The sequence below is a fragment of the Anomalospiza imberbis genome, chromosome Z (genome assembly GCF_031753505.1).
Source record: "Anomalospiza imberbis isolate Cuckoo-Finch-1a 21T00152 chromosome Z, ASM3175350v1, whole genome shotgun sequence".
Lineage (NCBI taxonomy): Eukaryota > Metazoa > Chordata > Aves > Passeriformes > Viduidae > Anomalospiza > Anomalospiza imberbis.
Genome location: NC_089721.1, coordinates 35984456 through 36006535, shown reverse-complemented (window position 1 = coordinate 36006535; position 22080 = coordinate 35984456). Strand labels below are relative to the sequence as shown.

The following is a 22080-nucleotide window of genomic DNA, read 5'->3' as shown; positions in this document are numbered from 1 at the left end:
TTTCTGGGCTTCCCACCTTAGCTCATGATGCTGAACGTAAATTATTTCGTGGTAGTGTTAATACTTAACCACTAGGAGAGGAAAACACTGTACTGTTCACCCTGCTAGTGCATTCTGCTTGGGCATTAGGTCTCAACCTTACAGTCTTTCCAGTTAAATACAAAGGCCATTATTCAAGACAGGATATGTGACTAGATAAGTCTTTCCTTTAACGGAATTTAAATATTCTTACATTAATTTTAAGTGGATGGATGAGTATTTTTCTGAGTTAAAAATGTAAGATTGTTTCAGACTTCAGGTAAATAAGAAAAATTGGCTGAAAACTGTAAGTTTGAGAGAAACTGGTGGAGTACCTGAAGTTTGATCAACTTAATCTGTAATAATTATTTTATTTGCTGATGTTTCCCTCATGCTGTATGGTATTTGTTTTTAAATATCTCTTCAACAGTAAGACTTTCTTGGTCAATTTGTAAAAGATGCATTTCTGTTTATAGGAGGATAAAGGCCTTGTTCACGGGAATGTCTGTGCAAAAAACATCTTGCTTATCAGAGAGGAAGACAGGAAGTCTGGAAACCTCCCCTTTATAAAGCTGAGTGATCCTGGCATCAGTATTACAGTTTTGCCAAGAGATAGTAAGTCTTTGCATCAACTTTCTTGTTCAGTGCTTCTGACTTGAAAAATAAGTTTGGGGGTGGAGGTTTCTGTGACCACCATGTAACTGAATTCTGTTACAGTAAGTTCCTTGATCTGTGTGTCATTTTATAATTATCTGTACAGTCCTAGCCAAGCAGTTTTGAGTGTCTCTTTTAAATTAGCAAATAACTACAGGAAATAAAGCCACAATTCTCCATTGTGTGAGTTTTTTCCCTGCTGTTCTCATTTTCAACCCTTTTTCATTGGTAGTACTATTGTTACATTATATTGTAAATATACAATATAGTCTATTACATTTGCAGATAGCTGCTGAACTTCGCGTCTTGTAATTGATCAAGTCTTTTATAGCTTGCAAGAACTTTCAGAACTGAAACCAAATGCACTTTTGAAAATGCTGACTGGCAGTTAAAAAACATCTTCAGTACATATCTTGGTGAATACCTAGAGCCACTTGATGTTAAAAATACTGGGTTAACATCCACTCTTAAGACTGTTCCAATGCTTTATAAACAACAAAATTAACTAAATGGAAAATGTGTATGCAAGGTTGTTACGCTAATGGAATGGAATTAACCTTACTAGTCCTTTTATAGTCTTTCTTCTTAATAAAAACACTTCTTACTTGGTACTTTTTATCAGTCAATGAAGTAATGTAGCTAACAGCCTATACGTACTGCAGTGTCATTATTTACCAGTAAACTATTTAAATTCTCCTTGTTTTAGTGTTAAGCTTACATTATTCTTATGAGATCTCATTTTAAGGAGCTCTAAATCCAAAGCAGTACAATCCCATATTTTAACTTGTTACTACAGTCAGTAGCAATAGCTTAAAAATCACATAGTTTTAAATTCCTTTTCATGGTGCCTTTGCTGTGCCATAATACACCAACCACTAGTAAAATACTTCTTACTCTTTAATGTCTTGGTTCTTTGTGATAGCTATTGAGTTCTGGTAAGACTGGAGGAAATAGAGAAATCACAGAAAAAATGTAACATGGAAATGATATTAAGGCAATTGTATGCCTTTAGGCTTATTTTACAACAAAATGAATGGACCTTCTCTCTGATTCACAAATATTATTTGAATTTTTGCCCATATTCTATAATTTGATTTTCTTGGTGAGAACAAATACTTGGAAAAGTATTATTAGTATATTGCAATGAAATATCTGTTTATATTAAAGTAATTTTTACCAAATCAAATATGTTAGGGAATTTTCTGGTATTGTTATTCATCTTAACAACTTTTCTTGGTGTGATCACACAGTTCTTCTGGAGAGAATACCCTGGGTTCCTCCTGAATGTATTGAGAATCCCAAACAACTAAGCCTAGCTACAGACAAATGGAGTTTTGGTACCACTTTGTGGGAAATCTGCAGTGGAGGAGACAAACCCCTGAGTGCACTAGATTCTTCAAGAGTAAGTATTACTGGGTCTGCAGTCATAGCAGTTCTTTGAACACTTCTAATTTAGAACATCTGCTGTTGTAACCACATCAGCATGTAACGTGGTGTGGCCTATGACCACTGTAGGAAAAAGACATATTTGCTTGTAGGTAATAACCAGAAGAGATAATTAGAAGTTTGTTTTTATGTTGTTTATTTTGATTTTTAGGGGGACAAAGTGCAGAATTGCCATTATTATCTAGTTCATATTTTTGTTGCTTTGTTGCAGCAGTGTATCACTTTAAACAAAAAGTATTCCTAACAGTGTGCATAGATTTTAATTAGCATTCTTGTAATTGGACATCTTAAATACAGTAGTACTTTGAGCGTTGCAACAATTCTACTATTTTAGCTAAACCAGTAATGTTAACTTTTATCTCAGGTAGGGGCAGGAGATGGAGGAGAAACATATTCCATAAAAAATTTAATTTATATGTATTTGCTTTAGTTGGGAGCAAAAAGAATACTTCACTATGCCACAAATGTAATGGTAGTATTATTTTTGTAAAGGTACTGTAACCTTCCCATAAAGCCTGATTTGATTTCTCAGGTATTTTAATCAGCTCTTAAAATAATCTCCTAGGTTTACCTAGAACTAGCATATAGATATCTAAGTATGTCAGAAATTGCCCTACATTCCTTCATAATACTCGCAAAGCTTTTCACAGCTGTGATTTCAGGCAGTAGAATTTTCTACTGGACCTATGCAGCTGAGGATTTATGAAATTGCCAATAAAGGAGACACTATGTTTCTCATCTTTCTCTATCCTCTTATCTTCTACTTCTTCAGTAATTGGCTGGAAATTTCTGAACTGATCACTCTAAATTATACCAGCCTTGCCTTAGATGAAAATGGGTGAGATATCAAGTCTAGGTTTAGAGCTGTAATTTTTGGCTACTCTGAGAGAATGTTAAGGCTTCTGCAACTCTTCATGGTTGTAAAATGTAAAATTACTTACCTGTTTAATTCCAGAAACTACAGTTTTATGAAGATAGGCACCAGCTTCCTGCCCCCAACTGGACAGAACTTGCAAACCTCATAAACAACTGCATGGATTATGAGCCAGATTTCAGGCCTTCTTTTAGAGCAATTATACGTGATTTGAACAGTTTGTTCACTCCAGGTGAGTTTGCAATACAACAGGATGAAAAAGAATCCTGATTCCTACTGGTTCACTTCCTTTTTAGTATGTTTTTTGAAATACGTTATTTTATTTGACTGTAAATTACTATATAGAAATAAAGGTGGCTGTCAATATTTTCCTGAGCTTGAAGTATGCCAAACACAAGTAGAAAATGCCATGACTGTAATAAGGTTCTTCCTTTTCTTGTTCACTACTGTGTGCCTTCTGTTCCCTTTCTTCCCTTCTTCCTTCTACCTCTCAGATTACGAGCTATTGACAGAAAGTGATATGTTGCCAAATATGAGAATCGGAGCACTTGGATTTTCTGGTGCTTTTGAAGATCGGGACCCAACACAATTTGAAGAAAGACATCTTAAGTTTCTACAGCAACTTGGCAAGGTAAGATGTTTCAAAATTCTGAATAGGAAGTAACTATGGTTATCAGTTATCCCTTGATGACCCCATATACGTTATTTACAATGAAACTTATGTTTTAGAAGTTACTAATTTCAATCATATCTGATCAATACATGCTTCTAGCTCTTTTTTCACTTTCACAGTATTATTAGAAGAAAATTAGCTAACCTCCACAATTAATCCAGTCACACCAAAAGGCTAAGTACTTTTAAGTAATGCAGAGCTGCCTGACATAAACTTTAGATAGATAGATACACACATACACTTGATATTCAGTTAACAACACTCTGGAGCAGTCTTGTGCAGAACTAGTGTGATTGGGGTTTTTGTGCATGCATATTCTGAGAAATCTGAATGTACAGCCACTAAATCCAAAAGGAAGATATATGTCTTCAAGATACATGTAGGCTTTGAACTTTTTGGTTTTAGAAATCAGAAATTTGGTTACTAGTTTTGCAAGTCATTGCAGCCTAGGTGTGTGAAAGCAGACCTAGACAGATGACCAAGTACAGCTGGCAGATCTTCACCAAGTACTATTTTTCTAGAATGGTTCTTTGATGTTTTATTTGTTTTTTATCAATATTCTTTTGGCTTCAAGTACTGAAGCAGCCTGAATGGGAAGTAGCAGAAGTACTTCTGTTTGCAGATGGTTGGTTGTTGACTGTGATAGCATAGCATAGGGAGAACAACAGAGTGGTAGGTGATAGATGCATAAAGGAAGACAAAAGATAATATAAATGAAGAAAGAGACAAAGCCAGAACATTGAAACAAATTGGAGAGGAGCCAAAAAGAAACAGAGCAGTATTAAGAAGTAAGACAAAGGGATTTATGCAATTGCGAGAAATGGATTATGCCAGTGGAAGTGGAAATTTGTGAAAAGAAGGAAAATAGATGGACATCACCCTCTTTACTTGTCTTCGTTTCCTGTTCTGTTTGCTTCCTTTAATGGAATATGTTCCTTTTGCAACTGTTATCCTTGGTCCTACACTTTTTCTCTCAGGGAAGTTTTGTGGCCTTTCACTTAAGTAATTAATCACATCACTTTAATCCTTATTACTGTGAGCACTGAACAAAAACTACACTCTACATGAACAAACATGTACGCTAGGAAACACAAAGAGCGAAGGATGTGGACTTGTTTTTAATTCCCAAGTGTTTCTATTTGTGACCTAGGGAAATTTTGGCAGTGTTGAGATGTGCCGGTATGACCCGCTGCAGGATAATACTGGGGAGGTGGTTGCCGTGAAAAAGCTGCAACATAGCACAGAAGAGCACCTTAGGGACTTTGAAAGAGAAATTGAAATACTTAAATCACTGCAGCATGATAACATCGTTAAATACAAAGGAGTATGCTACAGTGCAGGTATGTGCTATATTGAATACACCTAAATATGCATACTGAGAATTCAGAGAGGTAAGTGTTGATGATAGTCACTGACTTGTCATAAATTTACCAGGACTGAGAGAGTACAAAACAAAGGAAGTTTTTTGAAAGATGGTAACATTTGTAACAACTTGATGTCACTTACCATTTTGAGTTTCATCTTGACAACACAGATATACAGACTTCTACTTTGCCTTAGCAATAGCAGCTGAAGTATTGATGAGATTATGTTGATTAGTGATATATTAATTTTTCAAGCATATCCACATTATTGTTGGATATGTGCCAATAAGTGTTGGCACATTGTTGGAAAATGCCAATAAGTGGCATTTTCTGAGGAAATGCAGTTAATTAGTATATGAAAAATTGCATAGTGATGTATATCATAAATTAATATTTTTGTATTAAGTCCATTTTGTATTATGGCTACTAGTAGAGGTATTAAAATACTTATATTAAAGAACTCATCTTTGGAAAATTACAGAAATAACTACATTTGTATTTCTTGTTATTGCTGTAAAAGGACGTAGGAATCTAAGATTAATTATGGAATACTTACCATATGGAAGTTTACGAGATTATCTGCAGAAACACAAGGAGAGGCTGGACCACAAGAAGCTTTTACTGTATGCATCTCAGATATGCAAGGTAGGACATTTCAAATTATATACATATTTCAATGAAGTTTTGTTTCATTTTTCATCTCGTTTGTCTCAAACCAACAGTAACTGGTTATTTTGGTGTATCTTCTATAATGCTGTTGGGCTGCTAGCACCACATAACCCTAAGAAAAAGTAGCAATATATTCATGTAGTCAAGACCTGGAAAAACTTCTGGGTATCTTCATACAGGATGCTGAGACTGGTCTATCTGCTGGCTGAGGCAGAATATACTCTCTTTTCTCCTTAAGGTGACCTGACATAAAGTATTGTAGGAGTTAATGTACTCGCTCAGGCAGTCTGTTCATGACATTCTATGATAGAATTTTCAGAAATTTGACAACATGTGTATGTTTAAACAATTTAGTTTAAACTATAAGAGCAAAGATACATGACTTCTGTATGCAGAACTAGAGGTCTTAGAAGTACCCAAACGTGTAATAAATTACTTGGTACCAAACACCATTTATAAAATCCTGAAAAGTGATACAAACATCTGATCTTTCTTGTGATATCTCATTTTCCTTATAAAGAGGGCTTATGCCTTCCCTAGTTTTATTCTGTAATTATGCTTTGGATATTAGAAACTAGAGACACCTGAGATTTCATATTATTTCTATTAAATCTCACCTGAGATTTACATATTATTTCATATTTTTATTTTTATATTTCACCTGAGATTGCATATTTAGAAATTTAGGAAAAGAAATAAAAATGGAATTGAGGGGGAGAGAGACAAAAATAAAAAATATAACCACACCCCCTCAAGGCATGTACCAGAAATATTTTTAAATTTCTTTTCCCAATACCTACATCAAAGACATGGAAACAGTAGGTTACATATGATTACATAATCACAAAATCAGCTAGGCTAGAAAAGACATTTGAGATCATTGAGTCCAACCTATGAATGAACACCATCTGGTCAACCAGGCCATGGCACTGAGTGCCACATCCAGTCTTTCCTTAAACACCTTCATGGACAGTGACTCCCCAACATTCCTGAACAGCCCATTACAATTCCCAATCACCCTTTCTGTGAACAATTTCTTCTTAATGTCCAACCTAAACCTCCCCTGGTGCAGCTATGTCCTCTGGTCCTATTGCTGGTTGCCTGGGAAAAGAGCTCAACCCTCATCTGGCTACAGCCTCCTTTTAGGGAGTTGTAGAGAGGGATGTGGTGCCCCCTGAGCCTCCTTTTCTCCAGGCTAAACAACCTCAGCTCCCTCAGCTGCTCCTCAGAGGACTTGTGCTCCCACAGCCCTGTTGATCTTCTCTGGACATGCTCCAGCACCTCAATGTCCTTCCTAAACTGAGGGCCCAAGACCTGGACACGGGATTTGAGATGCAGCCTCACCAGTGCTGAGTACAGGGGAACAATCCCTGCCCAGGTCCTGCTGGCCACACTGTTGCTGGTACAGGCCAGGATGCCATTGGCCTTCTTGGCCACCTGCGCACTGCTGGCTCATGTTCAGCTGCTGTCATCTGTATCCCCAGGTTCCTTTCTGCTTGGCCACTGTCCAGCCACTCTGTCCCCAGCCTGTGACACTGCCTGGGGATGTTGTGGCCAAAGTGCAAGACCTGGCACTTGGTCTTGTTAAACCTCACACCGCTGGATTTGGCCCATCGATCCAGCCTGTCCAGGTCCTTCTGCAGAGCCCCACTATACTCTAGCAGATCAACACTCCCACCCTACCTAGTGTTGTCCATGAATTTACTGAGGGTATATTCGATCCCCTCATCCAGATCATCAGTGAAGGCGTTAAACAGGACTGGGGCAAACACAAATCCCTTGGGGACACCACTGGTGACCAGCCACCTACTGGACGTAGCACTGTTCACCACCACTCTCTGGGCCCAGCCATCCAGCCAGTTCTGAACCCAGCAAAGAGTGCTCCTGTCCAAGCTGTGGGCTGCCAGCTTTTCAGGAGCATGCTGTGGGAGACAGTGTCAAAGGCCTTGCTGAAGTCCAAATAGACAACATCCACAGCCTTTCCTGCATTCACCAGGCAGGTCACCTGGTCATAAAAGGAGATCAGGACCTGCCCCTCCTAAATCCATGCTGGCTGGGTCTGAGCCCTTGGCCATCCTGTAGGTGCTGTGTGGTGGCACTCAAGATGATCTGTTTCATAACCTTGCCAAGCACTGAACTGAGGCTGACTGCCCTGTAGTTTCCCAGATCCTTCTTCTGGCCCTCTGTGTGGATCAGTGTCATGCTGGACAACTCTTAGTCATCTGGGACATCCCCCATGAGCCAGGACTGATGCCAGATGATGGAGAGTGGCTTGGCGAGCTCTTCTGTCAGCTTCCTCATCACACTAAGATGGATGTGGGTGTTTTTAGGGTATGTTGTCCACACATATTCTTATGTCTGGTAATTGTGCCCTGCCACCTTAAGATCCTAAGACTTAGCTTCTGCAATATCTACAGAAAAGGACTGACAATAGAGGAGAATCTCTGCCAGAGCCAAGACCTTCTCCTGACATTCAGACTTTCTCATGGTGAAAAGAGCTTGCTGGTTCCCTGCTTGAAACTGGACTAACCTTTTAGCTGCTGAACTTCTTGCATGCACGAGGAATGCTGCACCCTTAACAACTTATCTCACCTATTCATGTTCTTCACTGAAGCACAGCAATGTGGGTAGTCTCCAGGAGAAGCTCGTTGGGGGGCAAGTAGTGTCAAATGTGGGAAAAGAAAGAAGTTAGCAAGTCTATGGCAAGTGTCAGTCTTTTCACAGATAGAAAGGATTGAACAAGTGACCACCCACTTCAGAGGGTTGAAGAGCTCTCTGATCTGTTTCTCCAAAACAAGAAGTCATTCTCCTGTAACAGCCTAAGAAATTATCTCATACTTACTTCTGCAACAAAATTACTGTTGTTATGCTGGTAAGTCACTATAAAAAAATCTTTGTTCAAGCAGAGACCTGGACGAGTCTTAAAATGCAGCACCATCTATGAGGGCAGAGACCAAATCTTTCATAGAAGTAAGATGCAGCATGAATTTTTGAACACACAAAGGCTGCAGACACTAAGCTGTTTTATTCTGTGTCCATCTCAGCCTGTGACCTCAAAGTGCTGGCCTTGTGCTCTCATAAGAAGCTGCGAAGCATATAGAAGTCCTCAGGCTTTCATTCAAAGCCTGGCGAAATAGCAGTGGCAACCCTGGTCTGAGGTATCCATTAGGAGGACTGGAGGGTGGATTTTGACCTTTGCTGGCTGTGCAAATATGGTAGAAATCTTTAGGAAAGGAGCTGTATTCAGAAACTTCAGAAAAAAGGACGTTAGTGTGTGTACATACACATACATAAAAGAGCTTTGAAAATATTACAGGTATTTTGGAAGGTGAGAAATCAAAACAGCAGATGAGATGATTCCTTCCTAAGTACCAAGCACCAGCCAAGAGAAAGGGAGCTAAAATATGCATCCTGCAGATACTAATGTGGGAAAACATCCTGCTTTGATAATGACAAACCATGGGGACAAGCATTATGAAAATGTGGGAAATCTGCACAGAGCTTACTTTTAAAGAAATGTCTTCACTTCTAAGAAAAGCAAAATCTAAGCGTTGCAGTGTATATGCCTTGCTTTGTAGTGTTGTTGCAGTATGATCTGCAAAGTAGAGTTTATATCGATTGCTTTAAGATCTCTCTAATCTCTGGCCTTCTGATACTCCAAAACAATGTAATTATAAACATAGTGAGTACCTTATATTGTGAAATGGAACCTGAATGTTTTTTCTTCTGGAACCTGAATGCTTCTTCTTTAGCTGATCATGTTACACTTTTCAGCTGGTTTTGCTTTTCTTGCAGTGTTTGCTCTTTCAGCATCTCACATCTCATCTTTCCACTTTGCATTTCTGTCAGTCTGTAATCTTGGGGGGTTTTGATCACAAACTTTTCTAACTCTGCCATGCCATTCTCCTCTGAAGTGTATGAGAGAAATGAAGGCACACTCATTACCTGAGAGTTAAGATGAATGTATTTGGTTGTTTACTGTGTTTTGGCTCCTTGCTACTACTATACTGGGAAAGGGTTTTCCTTCTCTTAATGTTTGAGGTGTTTCAGGTATCCTTGCTGGTGAACCCAGTTTTAAAGACAGAAACATTTTAAATGTAATTTAAACTCTGTTGTTAGATTAGTGCCACAGGATTGTGATATCCACTTAGAATTTGCATGATTTAAATTAAAGATCTGTCTTAGGTGTTTTCCAGTCTGACAGAAAAGTTACTGTCAAACTTTATGGCTGTTTTCAGAATAGTACATTGTAGTAAGAAAAAGCTGTAGCATTTTCATAGGGTAGTTGTACCAGAAATACAGAAGCCTCACTTTGAAGAAGTTAGGTTTGGTATTTATGGCAGTGAATAAGCTGGCAATGAGGTATGGGGCATTTTTGAAGAGTTTTGGAATGAGCTGTGAGAGAACAGCAGTGCCACCCAATGGTACTGGGAGGTACTAGAATCTGAGAGAAAGATTGTACTTTGTAGCCAAAATCTTACCTTTCTCACATTAAAAAAAAAAAAAAAAAAAAAAAAAAAAGAAAAAGAGAGATATAAGCCTTTTGGCATGACTAGTAGTAATGTTACTTTTCAGAACTTTTGAGATCCCCAGTGCTATTTGTGTAATTTAACTTTTCCATTGTGTTAAAAGAGCGATATGCTTTCTTATAAAACTATGAAACTGACAACTTGCTTGGTGATTCCTTTCACGTATGAGTTGGGTATCTCTTGACATTGTGCAGTATCACTTTCAGTCCTCCATTTATTGCTGCCTAAGGAAGACCTTCTTGTTTTAGTAATGCCACTACACACACTGGCTTCTTCCAAATTGCATTCTTAGTGAAAGTAATTAGGTGCACCAGTAAGATGGGATCATCAGCAACAAAATACAACATGGCTTCAGACCATTGTTTTGTTATAGCAATCTGTGGAAATATAACAATAAGCAGAACTCTATTGGTGAGTAATTGTCCATACAAAAGAGATACAAGGCACTCAGTTGGGAGTACAGTGAATAATTGTCAAATTCAAGGAATCGTAATGCAAAGTTTCATGGAAGCAATTGGGAAAGCAGACGCAGAAAATGAAGAAAAAAGTGTAAATGAAATGGATATGTTGGGCAATCTTCTCATGTGCTCTGGATTGTGTAGCTTAACCCAATATTTTTCCTTCTGCATATCACCAGCCAGCTGCATTTGGGCACAGAAAGGAGCAGTAGCATTTATCCAGCTACATAGTAAAAAAAATACTTGGCTCTGATAGGTGTTCAGTCTGTCTCTGTCCAGTTAAAGGGAAGTACCTGAGCTTGGAAAAATTAACTCCTCAGAGAAGACAAACTTGGTTTTGGTTTTAACTTTGAGGTTAATTCATCCTCTTAGGTAAAGTGCAGCTATGTAGTGGTAAAAATTACTCTTTTCTTGTTCTGTTTGTAACCTCTATACCTAGGGCATGGAGTATCTGGGTACAAAAAGATATGTTCACCGGGATTTGGCAACAAGAAATATCTTGGTGGAGAATGAGAACAGAGTTAAAATTGGAGATTTTGGATTGACAAAAGTCTTGCCACAAGACAAAGAATACTACAAAGTGAAAGAACCTGGTGAAAGTCCTATATTTTGGTAAGTCTGCTTTTGGTATGTGGTATCATGGCATGTTTTCAGTTTTTGCCATTTCAGCATGTTGTGGAATTCTTACTTGCAAGCTCCACTCCAGTTTTGCAGCATTGTGAAAGTCACTTGCATGATATTTCACATCACAAAAAGCACCTAGGACTTTCCAACATATTTTTTAAAAACCCAGAAAAACCCCCAAAACAAAAATCCCAGAAAGTACTTATTTAATACTTCTCCGGCATCCAACAGAAAACATTTTCAGAGGTAAAGGAAGTCTAAAATGACCTATTTGCCTGGATGCTTTCAAATTTTTAGGCGTTCTAGTTCCCTAAACACTGGTCATTCATGTCTTCCAGCTGAGATCTGTCGGATACACTCCAAGAGAAAATTCCATTCCATACATGCAATTCTAGTCTGTATTTTAATTTTGGCTCAGGCACTGTTTACCTAAAGAATAAGTGATACAAAATGGCATCTTTGTAGATGTTATTGGAGATGTACAGTTTAGTTCCAAAAGTGCCTGCAACACAGTTCACTGAAAGTGATAGAAGGCTCACTGAAAGTGATGGAAGGCTATAATTGTCTTTCTTTGCAGGTCTTATCACATCAAATTCTTGTTTTCTTGCACTACAAATAAGAAATATATCTACAACCTTATTAAAAAAAAAAACAAACTTGGTTATAGTTATCACAAACTGTGTTTGTTTAAGGTGGATTTGGTTTTCAAAACCAATTAACTATTATTAAAGGAGTAGTTAGTTACTGAAGGTACCAAAAGGAAATGAGAACATGCTAATATCAATGAATAAAGAGCACTTAATCATGAAAAATAAATCTGTCTTACTAAAATGAATGCTTTCAAAATCAAAATGTCACATGTTGCAGAGAGCAATTGTCCTTGTACTGTGTGTTGTAGGTATGCTCCAGAATCTCTGACAGAAAGCAAATTTTCTGTGGCTTCAGATGTGTGGAGCTTTGGTGTGGTCTTGTATGAACTCTTCACCTATATTGACAAAAGCAAAAGCCCACCAGCTGTAAGTATACAATTAATTAATCAATCTCAGAGAACTTGTTTATTTAAATTTTCTAGATTGTCATGTACCGTAATAGGCTGATGTTTTCTGATCCTTTTCTCGAGATACCTTTGTGCTTATGAGACTGCATCCAGTCTGAAGCAGTAACTAAAAGGTACTGCTATCAAGCCATAAGAAATAAAGAAGATCTGAAAATTACTTCATAGTCTGTGCATATCTTATTCACTCTGTAACTTCTGTTTGAAAAAGATTTTAAAATCTCTTGTTATAGGTTGTTTTTTCCCATCCTTTGTGTAGGGTTATTCCAGATGCAACCAGTCCATTGCATTACCTTTATTTTTAAAGTTGTTCCAAATTTAAGGCTGAGCCAAACACATACATAGAAATTAAGTTAACTTAAATAAGGAACTTAAGGTATTTTATGTTAGCAGAACCCAAGTTAGTAAGTTAGCGAAGTTCAAGAAAGAAAAGGAGTGGCTCTTTGCAGACTGTTGACAGGTGTGTTTAAAGACAAATTTACAGTGAGAGAAGAAAGGTACTATTATCCTCCAATTGAAAATAAGATACATGATCTTATTTTCACCTACCAATAACCATGGGCATAACAGAGGAGAGTTCAGGCTTCTGTATTTATTGGACCTGGCCTCACCCTTGGCCAGACTGTCAGTCCTGGCAAATGTTGTTTTGAGGGCTGAATAGTGATGATAGATAAAAATGCCCTTGGAGGATACCTCTGCACTGGTCTCAGTGGACCTCTTAGTAATTCCATACAATGAGCTATCAGAGGTATCAAGGAAGAACTCAGGACAGCTCTTCTAGCGTAAGAACATAAATGTTGCAGACACCTAGAATTCTTCAGAAGGATTGTGAAATGAAGCGATAGAGTAAGTTAGGAGCACAGGTGAACTATTCTTTCAATGAATCAATTCTACATGTGCATTCACCACTTCATCAGGTTGGTTATCCTACTGGTATGCATCAAGAAAAGGTAATTTAGTAAATTTAACCAAAGTGGTCTGTTTAACTCTTGTACTCTTTATAGTTATACATTGTTTTTAAAACCCAGCCATTTGCATGTTCAGCCAATGGATGTTTGATACTTTCATGTCAAGGATCATTAAATAAATATTGAAGTACTGGAGGTAAAAAAATGACCTTTATGTTGTGCTTAGAAATTTATTTCAGTTAATAACACATCCTCATTTACTTTTATGTCTGGCAGTCTGAGTGAGGTTTTAATCTGCTTTTTGGGTTATTTTGGTTTTTTGGACAGCAAGGTTTATCTAAGCCATTTTTGCTGACTTTAATTATACTAATTTTTCTGCTGTGTCATTACTGATTAGTCCTGCTAACCATTTTTTATACATCAGCATGATAATATCTGTTTTCTATTTGGCATTTTTCAAAGCATTAAGTTATTTTAATGTTCCAGAGAGCTCTTTAGAATCAGCTGTGAGTTTAATCCTTTTAAAACTAATTAATCACAGAAGCATAGAATGTTATGTATTGGAAGGGACCTTAAAGATCATCTAGTCCCAATTCCCCCCTGCCATGGGCAGGGACACCTCCTGCTAGATGAGGTTTCTTAGACCCCCGTCCAGCCCAGCCTTGAGCACCCCCATGGGCAGCCACATCTTCTCTGGGCAGTCCGTTCCAGCATCTCACCACCTTCACAGTAAAGAATTTCTTCCTAATATCCAACCTTGGTTTCTCCCCTTTTGGTTTGTACCCATTACTCCTTGTTCTATCACTGCAGTTCCTGATTAAGGGTCTCCACCTTTGCTGCAGGCCTCCTTCAGATCCTGGAATTTGCTGTGAAGTCTCCATGCAACTTTCTCTTCTCCAGGCAGAACAGACCCAACTTCCTCAGTCTGTCCTCATAAGAAAAGTGCTTCAGTCCTGTTATCAACCTCATGCTCTTCTCTGGACTTGCTCTAACAGGTCCATGTTCCTCCTGTGCTGGGACCCCAGAGCTGATGCAGCACTGCAAGTGGGGTCTGAGCAGAGCAGAGGGGCAGAATCCCCTGCCCGGCCCTGCTGCTTTGGATGCAGCCCAGGACACATTTGGCCTTCTGGGCTGCGAGTGCCCATGGCTGGGTCATGTGGAGTTTTGTATCAACCATCACCCCCAAGTCCTTCTCCACAGGGCTACTTTCAATCACTTCCCCTCCCAACCCACAGGTGTGTCCAGGATTGCCATGACCCATGTGCAGAACCTTTTTCTTCTCCTTGCTGAACATCATGAGGTTTGCATGGCCCACCTCTCGAGCCTGTCCAGGTCCCTCAGGATGGCATCCCTTCCCTGCAGGGTGTCGGCTGCACCACGCAGGCTGTGGTCAGTGAACGTGCTGAGGGTGCACTCAGTCCCACTGTCCACATCACCTACAGAGATGTTGAACAGTTTTGGCTCTGGTACTGACCCCTCAGGGACAGCACCCTTCACTGCTCTTCCCCGTGGACAGCGAGCCATTGACCACAACTCTGAGCACAGCCTTCCAGCCAGTTCTTTATCCACTGAGTCCCCCATCCCTCAATCCCATGTCTCTCCCATTTAGAGACAAGAATGTAATGTGGGACACTGTCAAACTTTGCATAAGGCTAGGTAGCTCCATCATAGAAAGTCACTAAATTTCTCAGGCAAAAAATTGTGCCCTAAGTAAAGCCATGTTGTCTGTTTTCATTCACTTCTTTGTTTTTCATACATCTTAGCATGATGTGTAGGAGAATTGGCTGCATGATCTTGCCTGGCAGAGGTGAGACTGACTAGATTGTAGTTCACTGTGTCTTTCACTTTGCCCTTTTCAAAAATCAGGGTTATCTTTCCCTTTTTCCGGTCATCACAAACTTCACCTTAACAACTTCATCTGCCAGCTCCCTCAGGATCCTTGAATAAATTTCATCAGGTCCTACAGACTTCTGCACATTCCATTTCCTTAGATGGTCGTGAACATGAACTTCTCCTACAGTGGTCTTAGGGTCTTCATTCTCTCAGTCCTTCCATCTGCCTTTCTCAACTTGGGCAGTGTGCCTGGAGCCCTTGCCTTTGAGGACTCGGGCATAGAAGTAGTTGAAAACCTCAGCCTTCTTTTTATCCAGGGTAGCCAAATCATCAGATGATGATCAACATTTTTAAAGATCTTTCACTTAGTGCTTTAAAATGTGTGTGTATCATTCCATTTTAATCTATTCCATATCATTATTCCATTGTACACACAAAAAATCTGTAATTATTGATATATTCTCTGGATGAGTGACTTGTAATTTCATCATTGTTGTGTACTATTCAATTTATTCTTATTATTCTTAAAATTTTTGCTTGCTAAGATTATTGCAGCATCTTTTTTTCCTCTAAAGATTATATATTACAATTGGCCTTTTGTTTCAGGAATTCATGCGCATGATTGGCAATGATAAACAAGGGCAGATGATTGTATTTCATTTGATAGAGCTTTTGAAGAATAATGGACGACTGCCAAGACCAGATGGATGCCCTGATGAGGTGAAGTACTGTGTTAAAATATTACTGTAGTGTAAAGGGTGCTCAGTTAGGGGTAGTACCTGTAAATGCAAAACTTGATTCTTTTTTTTCCCCTGATTCTTTAGTTTCTACTACCTCAGAAGCCCAGACTGTAGTCTTGCTGAATATATGAAGTGGGACTGCTATAACTGACTGCTGTACTTGGGCACTCACACTTCTGTTTCAAAAAGATAGATGTATTAAGGCAACAAGATTAGTATATAGAACTTGCTCTGTGTAAGTCCCAGTAGGGATTCTCATTCAAAGCTGTGAATTTTGGATTCTTTTGAAATCTGTATTATTCAGCAAAAAAATCTTAATATCCACCTAAGGTTTTTCACATTTAATTCCAGGATTTCAAGAGCTTCTTATCTTGATTATTGCCTTTCTGTTACTGTTCCCTTCTCAAGTGTGGAAGGCTCACATTTATAATGCATATTATTCACCATCAAGCATTTTCAACTTGCAGACTATAGGCACAGTTAAGTATATGAATCAGATATTCTGTGTTCAGGGTCTTCAGATCTGTATCCTTGTTCCTTGTAGATACTAAAGTGTAGCTGTAAAGCTGTCCTCAGAGCACATAAATTAATTCAGTATTCTTTTGGTTTTATTTATACACCAGATGCTTTAAAAAATACTTTCGTACCACTCCTAAGCCTTATAGTATTCTATTCTTCAGAGCAAGGTGCACAAATCCTGGTTCAGTCAAACTGACCTGCTTGGGCTGTGTAGGTGAATCAGTAGTAAAAAAAGCAGAAGGAAAATAGTTATGGGTTGTTGTTTTTTACATATGTAACTGCCGGCTCAGATTAATTGCTGCATCCCTTTAAAGTCAAGCACACTAGGCAATAAGTCAAAAAATAATCCATTTAAAACTGGTCAAAGAGAAAACATCAGGGTCAAGTGGTTTAATAGAGGAGAAAGAAGGAATGGTACAAGTGAGGCAGGAAGCCACAGGGGAAGAAAAAATGTTTAGAGAATGGAAAGAGAAGTCTTTGAAGAACCTTTCTTTCACTTTATGTACCAGTATAGCAACTGTTGAATTGCAAAGGTTTGGTTTTCTGTAGATAACCTGAATGTCATATGTATAACATAATAAATAATCTGTTTTTCTGAAACTGTATTTTAACTAACCCAAAGGTTTCAGTGTCTGACATTTCTCCAGATATCAAAGCCAGATGGAAATGTCTCTGTGTCAGAAACTGTATTCATCCCTTTTTGATCCTGGAAGGCCAGTCATCACAGATAATAAATCTTCCAGATACCTGTAGCTTACAGTAGCTTATCTTGCAATTTACAAGTTGCTTGAGACTTAGTTCTAAAGCAGCTTGGTCAATGCAGGTGTTTCAAATCTGCTGAAAGATAAGGAACAGTTTCTATTTTTTTTCTGGGTACCTGTACAAAGTGTTCTTAAGCAACATGTGAAAAACTGTTGAAAGTATGAGAAATTGGTAATAACAATCTGGATTGAATTAATGAGAAGATTACATGTGAAGAGCTTGGCAAGTTGTATGAGACCAGGTATCAGGTACATCTCTGGGCAAAAAGAAAACTGTTGCCATGTAACTATTGTAGTGGAAATATCTTTAAAAGTTGGTTCAGTTTGCACAGTAACTTTTTTTTTTTTGCTTATTTCTGATTATATATGAAGAATAATTAGGAATTTTATATACAAATGTGGAGAAGTATATATTAACTTTGCAGGGGAAGTCTTACTTAGAATTCCTGTTTTGTAAATCTGATTTCTGGTCATACTGGTGTTTGTCACGTTAAAGCATTTTTGAGCTTTTCAAAAAAAGAGCAAGAAAAAAAATACAAATACTTAACAAAATAACCTAAGTCTTGTAAAACTTTCAAAAAACAGCTGAGTGAATTTTCATGCTAACTTTTAAAAAATTGTCTTTTATAATAAGAGCTTTTGCAGAGCCACCTATCCTAGGTTCTTGCTGTCACTGGGATCAAGCAGATAAACTAATGGGTATAGCAAGACTTTAGGCATGCTGTTCTGCAGCTGTTATTTGGAAGCATAAAGTTAAGCTGGATGTTCTTTAGTCCAGTTTCAAGTAAATATGTATGGTATCTTTTTACCTACTACCAATTTTCTTTTTTTTTCTTCTCCAGATTTATGCTATCATGAAAGAATGCTGGAACAATAATGTTGCCCAGCGCCCCACCTTTCGGGATCTTTCTCAGCGAGTGGATCATATAAGGGAAAACATGGGTGGATAAAAAAACTGTCCCTCCTTCAGAGGTTTAGTTGGAATGCAGAACAAAATGTACTTGGTCAGCTGTGTATATTTGACATATGTACATGTGCACACATCTTATCTTTGCTGGAAGTAAAATCTGTGTGGCAAGTGCCCTATCCTAATCTCCATACTGAGGAATCCTGCTAGAGCTTTTTTATCAGGATATATTTGTTACTATGAGAACATGTTGAAATTCTCAATAGGGAAAAAATTACTTTTCTAAATTAAATAATGGGTGGCATTCAGCAACACCATTATTTGCCTTACTTGGCAGTACAAAAAAGAGGTGACTTAAAATGTGATGAAACTAAGAGATAAAAAAACATTGTATTTCCATGTTAAAGTGGAGATGCCCAGAAAAGGCTTCTAGAAATACTTGTACACTGAGTATATAGTGATTTGGCACCCTGTTTTGTGTGTTGGACAAAGACTTTTGTCTGTTAATACAGTTTCATGATTTTTTTATTGTTGATGCATAACTGGCTTCTCTGTGTAACAAAACAGAAGTGGTTTGCTGTGCCTGTGAATCAGTTATCAGCCAGCAGTATATCCAAAGAGATATAGCTGTGTATGTACTGTAAGTAATTTGAGGGAAAGGAAGCAAATTGTGCTTTATTGGGAGAGATAGAAAACTTACTAATCCATGCAAAAATTTTAACTTAAAAATGAAAAAGCAAAGATGTTTTCCTTTTATTCCTACTCCTTCCTTGATGAGTATTAGATTGCCTTTATAGAATTGAAGATACTGTGGTAACACATAGAAATGAATTCATTTTACACGAGGCAGTGTCTTCAGTGTAAATAAGAAAAAGCTAAGTATACTGCTTTTAAATACTGCTCTTTTTTCCTTTCCATCCTTGTAGTTTTCATGCAGTCATAAATGAATGAATTGAAACTCTCAAAGCAGGATTAAAAATCTAGAAAATTCCCTCGCTTTCACAATTCCTCACTTTGCTGTTAAGATGATTATCTTAATATCTTCCTTCCAGCACAGAACTCAGTATTTGATATGGCCAGTCACAACCACATCAAGCCTGTTCTGTACTGAAGTGGCCCAAGCGTATTTATTTCTGTGGTAATACCCAACATGAGACTATTTGGAAGGAGGAGTTACAAGTGCAATTGCTCCACACTCAGCAGAGGGCAAGGACATGATTCCAGTTACTGAGAACTGGAGGGTGATCAGAGCTACCTGAATGGTGTATAATTCAGCTTTTGAAATAAGTAACAAACATTTTTTGGACAAGAGAATGCTTCAGTTTTGCCTTGAGGCATAAAACTTGGGGATAATCTCATATCTCAAAGCAGGGTTTGTTTATTTTTAGTTCAAATAATTTTGTTTGTTTGTTTGTTTGTTTTTATGTAAGCATTATTATTTGCAAAGTATAATGCTTGTTATTTTTGGACTTCTGCTGAGAGAAGTTCAGTTAAGGGGATATACAGCTTGGCAAACTGACCTGAGATCCAGACTTATATTTAAAATGAAGTGTTCATTTTTAAAATTTGTGGCAGTGAGTGAAACAGACGTTACTTTCACTGTGGAGCCTCCTTAATATTTGTGGTTAACTACATCTATCTTACTGGAAATTGAAGAACCTCAACTTCTAAAAAAACTAAAAAAAAAAAAAAAATCCTTAGTATAATATAGTGCCAGTATAGCAGTATTTTATACCACTGTGATGTTTCTCTCCCACAATCACTCCTACAAAATTACTATTTTATAGTCGAGAGAGTGCTAACTATGGAGAGCAGCATCAACCTTCTCTCTGCCCATTGCATTTAAAACTATTTCTGTTAGTGTTCCTGCCACCAAGCATTTGCATAGATGATTTTTCAAACCAATTTCACAGTCAGTTTTTAATCTGTAAAGAACTTTGAAGTGCTTTGTTCAAGTTAACATGTTTTCACAATTTCTACACATTGCTTTGAGGATCTGAAATTTTGTGCAAAACAATGTCTGTGCATTTGTAATCTCAGTTACATGTATTTGGGATTTTTTTGTAACAAAGGAGATAAAGCTTTAAAGGATCAAGACAGCATTTTAGCTGAATAACATATGCAGGAATTATGTAACATTTGCAGTGTATAACACTCAGTAGCTCACTGGTTTCAAATACATAGTAGACTAAACATAATTTATGTAGAAATCTCAGGGAAGTTTGTGTAATGCAATGAAGAAATCTTCCAGTCTGCTAATTTTTCAAGTGAATTAAAGGTCTTTTTCTTGTTCCTACTGCATTTTGATTAATTACATAATCTGTTTGATTGCATAAATGTAGTGGCAAATTCAAGGATGATTTTTAAGTGTCTTGTGGAGTGTTTTTGTTTGTTTTGGGGTTGTTGGTTTGCTTTTTTTTTTTCTTTAATACTATATCATTTTTAGAGAAAGCCATATCTTTACACTGCAGTGTAATTGTGTGGTGTTGGTCAGAGACAGTCTTTTTTAACAAACAGAGGCCTGTGCAGAGGGCTTGAGAATTTGAGATTAATGTTCTTAGCTGGGAGAATAGGACCAAGTAGTGCTTAGGACTTGGGAGAGGTATAGTAATCTGCAGTGTCAAAATTTAGGTCCCAGCTTTCTAAAAAGCTATTGAGGATGTAAATGTAGTGATTTTGCTGAATTTGCTACTGCCAGTCATGTAACCTTAAAAAAAAAAACCAAAACAACACTGCCAAAAACCACTGTATTTTGTAGTTTGAAAGCTCTCAGATCTACAGTAGCATTGATAATGTCATATTTTTACATGGCATTTGTATTAATAGACTAAGTACTTTGTTTTAGAAAATATCTTCAGTTGGCATTGCATTTGTAATACTTCAGTGTAATCATTATGCTACCCAAAATGCTGTTTGATTTTGTTGATAGAAAAAGTGCTGGTTTATGTATACATGACTGCTACTACGGTGTAGAATTAAAATATTAACTACTGCTTTGCACTTACATTGGAAGTAAAAGAATTTTTTAATAAGTGCACAATGTATCTTATAGAATCTCTGCAATCAAGTATTGTGTTGTGTAGTATTGGTTTGTTGTCTATCAGTATAAATATGTTAAGTTTCAAAGTTAGTTTTTAAATTTTAAATATTTCTTACAGTATTCCACAAACTTGCAACAGTCATGTAGTAAGCCAGAGGAGAAATGAATTTTCAGGAAAAGGAACACATGTTCTTTGCAAATCCTAGTACTGGTTAAAAGTTTCCATAGTTGAGATAATTGTTAAGTGTGCTGATGAATACAACTGTGAAAATATATGTAAAAATTATATTTTTCCCTCAAAATTAAATTTTTAGTTGTTGCATTTAGTCGAGATGTTGACCAGCTGCCCTGAAATGTATGGGAAAAGATGTTACTGCATTAAGTATGAAGAAATGTAACTCTTGTGTAAAGAAAGTAAGCTTTTCAGGAATGTAGGATCACAAACACCTAGAGGTTAGAGTTCTGAGAGCAAAAGTAGAGGTGTAGAAGAACAAGACTAAAGGAAGAAGGATGATGTTCAGCATGGGAAAAGCTTTCTGAAATGTGAAATGCACAATGAATTATGAAAACCTGATGTCTACTGTAAATACTATACCATGAAAAATATGTGCTAATATATTTCTAAACTGTGTATTGTCTGCCTTAAATCTGAAATATTCACAGACACCTAATCTGGCTGCAAAAAAAATCAATAATTACTATACCAAAATAAACTACTAAATGTTGTGCCATGCCAGACAACAATTCTGAAATGGTGTTTGACTAAGAAGTTTTGTTCTGAATTTTTCTTTCTGAATAAGAGGTTTAAAGTACTTTATATTAAAGTAGAAAAGTCCCTCGATGATAAGGAGCAGGGGGGAAAAGATACCTGCCACTTATGATTGAAATGTAAACATTTAAACACATGGTTTAGTGAAGAGAACATGAAAGGGATATTTTTAGAAAACTCTGTATCCATACCTGAAACTTAACTGTGTGTTTCTTTTTGCATTTGGATAGTGAAAATAAA

General features: G+C 37.4%; 1 protein-coding gene across 6 annotated transcripts in view; it reads left to right on the top strand.

The window, feature by feature from the left end:
• JAK2 (Janus kinase 2) overlaps positions 1 to 22080 on the top strand; it is a 90466-nt gene extending 68386 nt beyond the window's left edge. For all 6 annotated transcript variants that reach the window (XM_068176087.1, XM_068176091.1, XM_068176088.1 and 3 more), the window contains 10 exons: positions 495 to 633; positions 1923 to 2074; positions 3074 to 3224; positions 3487 to 3623; positions 4816 to 5005; positions 5550 to 5674; positions 11125 to 11297; positions 12208 to 12325; positions 15711 to 15824; positions 17967 to 22080. In XM_068176087.1, coding sequence (XP_068032188.1) covers positions 495 to 633; positions 1923 to 2074; positions 3074 to 3224; positions 3487 to 3623; positions 4816 to 5005; positions 5550 to 5674; positions 11125 to 11297; positions 12208 to 12325; positions 15711 to 15824; positions 17967 to 18074 — 1407 coding nt within the window. In that variant the 3' untranslated portion in view covers positions 18075 to 22080. The remainder of the gene's footprint in view (positions 1 to 494; positions 634 to 1922; positions 2075 to 3073; positions 3225 to 3486; positions 3624 to 4815; positions 5006 to 5549; positions 5675 to 11124; positions 11298 to 12207; positions 12326 to 15710; positions 15825 to 17966) is intronic.